Raw genomic sequence first — 3,953 nt, forward strand, 5'->3', positions numbered from 1 at the left:
AAAAAAAAAAAAAAAAAAAAAGAGAAAGAAAATCTATTTCTTTGTTGAGCCAAGCACACCAGTGAGCCCAAGGAATGCCATCCTAAAAACTCCATCCCAAAGAAGGACCACTCCATCCCATAGAAGGACCACACACCTGTCACCCTGGCTACCAAACAGGCTAAGGCAGGGGAACCGCTTGTGCTGGGGATCTGAGAGCAGCTCAACACAACGAGCAGACGTGTCCAAAAACAAACCAAAATGAAAAGCCATTCCAGATGAGACATGGGCCATGGAAAGTAGCCAGGCATTGAATTCTAAATGTATACATCTTAACCCCTTCACTACATCCTCCCTCCCCCCCTTTCTGGGCAAAAACACAAAATAAGAAGAAAACACAAGGTGGCCCGGGGGTGGGGGTGGGGGAGCGTGTTTTGTTTAAAGCACCCACTGTGTGGAAGAGAACAACACCAGAATAGTGTGATGGCCAGGACAGACACAAGACTAACTGGGAACCAGCCAGCCAGAGGTCAAGGGCAGCAGAAACTGGGTCCAGAGCTAAGTAGAAAGGGAACTGGGCAGTTTGGGATATACACCAAGAGGAGACCATTTCCACAAAGAATGAGTATTCCATAAGGTGTCCCCCTTCTATGAAGATGTACAGTTTTATAGATACACCCACTGGGAATGGACCACATTTGCTCCTAAGCTGTAAAGGAGAAGAGGAAAACAAGGCAGGCCCCACACATCATAGCATCAGACGGAAGCAAACTAGCAGTGATTACCACCATAAGGATTCCTCCAACAAGGGCCACTGGGGCATTTTTTGGAGAGTGCTACTGGCACCTAGTGGGCGGAACACAGGATGCTGGTGACGAGCCTCTGCTGCTGGGTGTCAGTGAGGCTAGGAAGCCCTGATCTAAGGCGTCTGGAGACTGGCCTATGCCCATGAAAAACAGAGACCTTGCACATTTGTCCAAAACAATGTCACTATACACTTCAGGAAAGGCTCATATATCTATTTCTCAGCTCCCCTTGTTCTCACAAAGGAATTCAGATAAGGTTAATAGAAAAAAGGACAAACACAAGATAATTCAAGATCCAGAAAGTATGGAGTGCGGCAGGGGACAAAAGTAAGAGGACAAGATTGCTGTGGGGCCAAGGGCTGTGATCTCACTTGGTTTCCCAGGCTTCACTGCTAGCCTGGCTCTGTCGGGAAACCATACTGTATCCCTGACTCATAAGAGAAGTGGCATTTGGATAAGAGGCTGGAGGAAAGGGGACACAGGCTCCACAACCATTTACTTCTTAGTCACCATCTGAGGTTTTCCACTGAAAGGTAATGTAAGGTCAGGAATGCCAGAGAAGCGGAGATGGCAAAGACCATCATCCCAAAGAAATAATCCAGGCCCCTCTGAAGAGCTGACTTGGAGAGAGGAAGCCAAGTGGAGGAAGGATGGGCCGGAGGCACAGCCAATCTGGATCCCAGTCTCCCAGCACAAGGATCACCTGCTGACTCCTCTCTGCCTTGCTTCTGGCCTGGGCACATCCGAAAGGCACCTTTGCCATCCTAGGAACATCCCAGCCATGCTCACGTTAAAGAAAAGCCATCTGGGACTTTAGGGTTTGTGTATTTGTATGTGTGAGTGGTATGTGTTCTCACGTGTGTACATGTGCACATGTATATATATGTGGACGCTGGAGATGTCGGGGTCTCTCACTTTGCCCATTCTTAATTTTACGAGTCTGGCCATGCAGCCTGTTCTGGTGATTTCCTGCCTCCACCTTCCACATCCCTAGGATATAAAAGTCAAGAGGGCTCTCGGTCTCCTCACACTTTCAGCATTGGCTTTCTTCTGTTAATTGGTCATTGGAATGTCATATAATGATTTAAAATGTAGACTGGAAGGAGGCTGCCAAAGACAGCTCAGCAGTTAAAAGCACTTGCTGCTCTTCCAGAGGACCTAAAAGCAGAGGCCAGTATCCACAACCTGCAGCTCACAAGCCCCCTGTAAACCTAGCTCCACAGGATCCAATGTCACACGCGCACACACACTCTTTAATGTAATTTTTAAAATGTAGGCAGTGTGTGTAGTGGCAGGCACACCCAAGGTTCTGGTTCAAACATTTAGTATTAAAAAAAATAAAATGATACAAAATTTTCTAATCAATACCCTGAAAAAATTTTTACCCCCATACAATGGGTTGTTATAAAAAGGAATGATATGGACACATGGGTCAGACGAAGTACGGACAAACCTTGAGACCAGCATGCTTAGAGGGAGAAGCCAGACAGAGGCAACACTGCACGAACTACAGAGTAGGCAAATGTAGAGAAGTAGGGACCGCCCGGGGTGGGGGTGAAGCCGGGGTGGGGGTGAAGCACAGGCAGCAACTGAGAAAGGCGGGGCGCTGAAAAGCTGCTGGACTAACATCGACTTACATACTTCCCAAAGGTAAAGCCACAGGCTGTGAGTTACAACTCAACTAAAAAAAAAAAAAAAAAAACGACTAAACGCCTAAAAATGTGTCTAATACAGGAACAGGAAGCGACCAGGTGTTAAATTACCAAAACAGTATGGAAGTTGGCTAGAAATCCAGGCTGAGAGCCAGGTGTGGAGAGCACTTCTGAATTGACAGCATCTGGGCCGCAGAGGCAGGGGGCCAACCAGAGCAACATGAAGAAGGAAGGAAGGAAGGAAGAAGGAAGGAAGAAGGAAGGAAAGGAAGGGAGGGAGGGAAGAAGGGAGGGAGAGAATTTCGGCTGCAAAGGCCTGTACCGCCCCTCCCTGTTCCCTAAGGAACAACACAAGATAAAGGGATAAAAAGCACTTTGTAAACTGTTGTAGGAGAACCGAGCTGTGTGGGAAGAGAGTCCTTACTACAATCTAACTTCTCAGTTGCCCTGCTTAATTGTGTGCAAAGAAGAGGCAACCAGAGCCTTCTGCCTGCAGATAAAACTCATGAAAGAGTCTCAGACAGAAAGGGCCCAGGAGGCTTAACCTCACAGCCACTCTGCAAATGTGCCTGCCAGTCCCGGCAAGACGACCCCAAAACGCACCGACACGGGCACGCAGGGGTGCGGAGCAGAGTCTCACGCAGACACACAACCCGGGAAGAGGGCCCAGATTCCAGCTGGCAACTTCCTGGGCCTGCGAGGCTGGTCCAGCACAGCGGGGCGTCCCCTGCAGCCCGCTGGGTCATCCCGGGTTTACTCGGAGGCCTTAGGCTCATCGGGGGAGGTGGGTAGGATGAGACCGGCTAGGATAGCACAGCCTGGGGCAGGCCGTCCTGGGGACCCAGACGCTCCGGTCCCCATCTACCTCGACTCAGCAGCATGAGCTCAGGCCCCGAGCGCACCCCAGGACCGCGCAGCCCAGAGCCGACCAGAGCCTTTCCCGGTGCCCTGCGCGCTGGAAGCATCCCTTGCGACCCCGGCCCGGCGCATGCTCAGTCACCAGGACGCGGGGACGCCCGCACCCCAAGGGCGGACGCACCTCCGCCTCACACCTCGCGGGAGGGCGCGGCCAGGCTCACCTCGCTGTTGCTTGCGGAGGACGACGCGGCGCTGGGCGTGGGAGAGCGCTGAAGGGTCACCAGGGCCATCGCGGCGCGGGCCCGGCCCGGGGCCTGCAGCAGCCGGCCGGGCAGCCGCGCCGGGCCCGCCCCTCGCTCCCTCCCTCTTCCCTCCTCCCTCCCGCGTCCACCTCCCCGCCCCCTCCCGAATACGCCCGGCCCGCAGCGTTCAGACAGCGATGCGCATGCGCCGGTGGCCGGCCTAGGGCGGGCCCCGCCGCGCGGTCACGTCCACTCGCGCGCGCCCCCGCGATGGCTGCAGTCTCCCCCGCTTGGGCCCCTCCTCCGCGGCTAGACTCCGGGACAACGTAGGGAAACTGAGGCCCAGGGAGGCAAAAGCAGCAGCCTGCGCAGACTTTGTAAAAAAACGCACTCGTTTATTCTTTAAGGGAAGTTAC

At 53.1% G+C, this 3,953-nt stretch overlaps 1 protein-coding gene across 3 annotated transcripts in view; it reads right to left on the reverse strand.

Annotated features, from left to right (window-relative positions):
- The window catches only part of Ssh1 (slingshot protein phosphatase 1), a 51,207-nt gene extending 47,545 nt beyond the window's left edge, over positions 1–3,662 (reverse strand). Inside the window, exon 1 of one of the 3 annotated variants that reach the window (XM_031337458.1) lies at positions 3,517–3,662. In XM_031337458.1, coding sequence (XP_031193318.1) covers positions 3,517–3,585 — 69 coding nt within the window. In that variant the 5' untranslated portion in view covers positions 3,586–3,662. Of the gene's footprint in view, positions 1–3,302; positions 3,321–3,516 lie in introns of those variants that run through there. The other 2 variants (XM_031337460.1, XM_031337459.1) reach the window with 2 other exon arrangements.
- Between the last annotated feature and the right edge of the window lie 291 nt (positions 3,663–3,953).

This window comes from Mastomys coucha, unplaced genomic scaffold, assembly GCF_008632895.1.
Source record: "Mastomys coucha isolate ucsf_1 unplaced genomic scaffold, UCSF_Mcou_1 pScaffold22, whole genome shotgun sequence".
Taxonomy (NCBI): domain Eukaryota; kingdom Metazoa; phylum Chordata; class Mammalia; order Rodentia; family Muridae; genus Mastomys; species Mastomys coucha.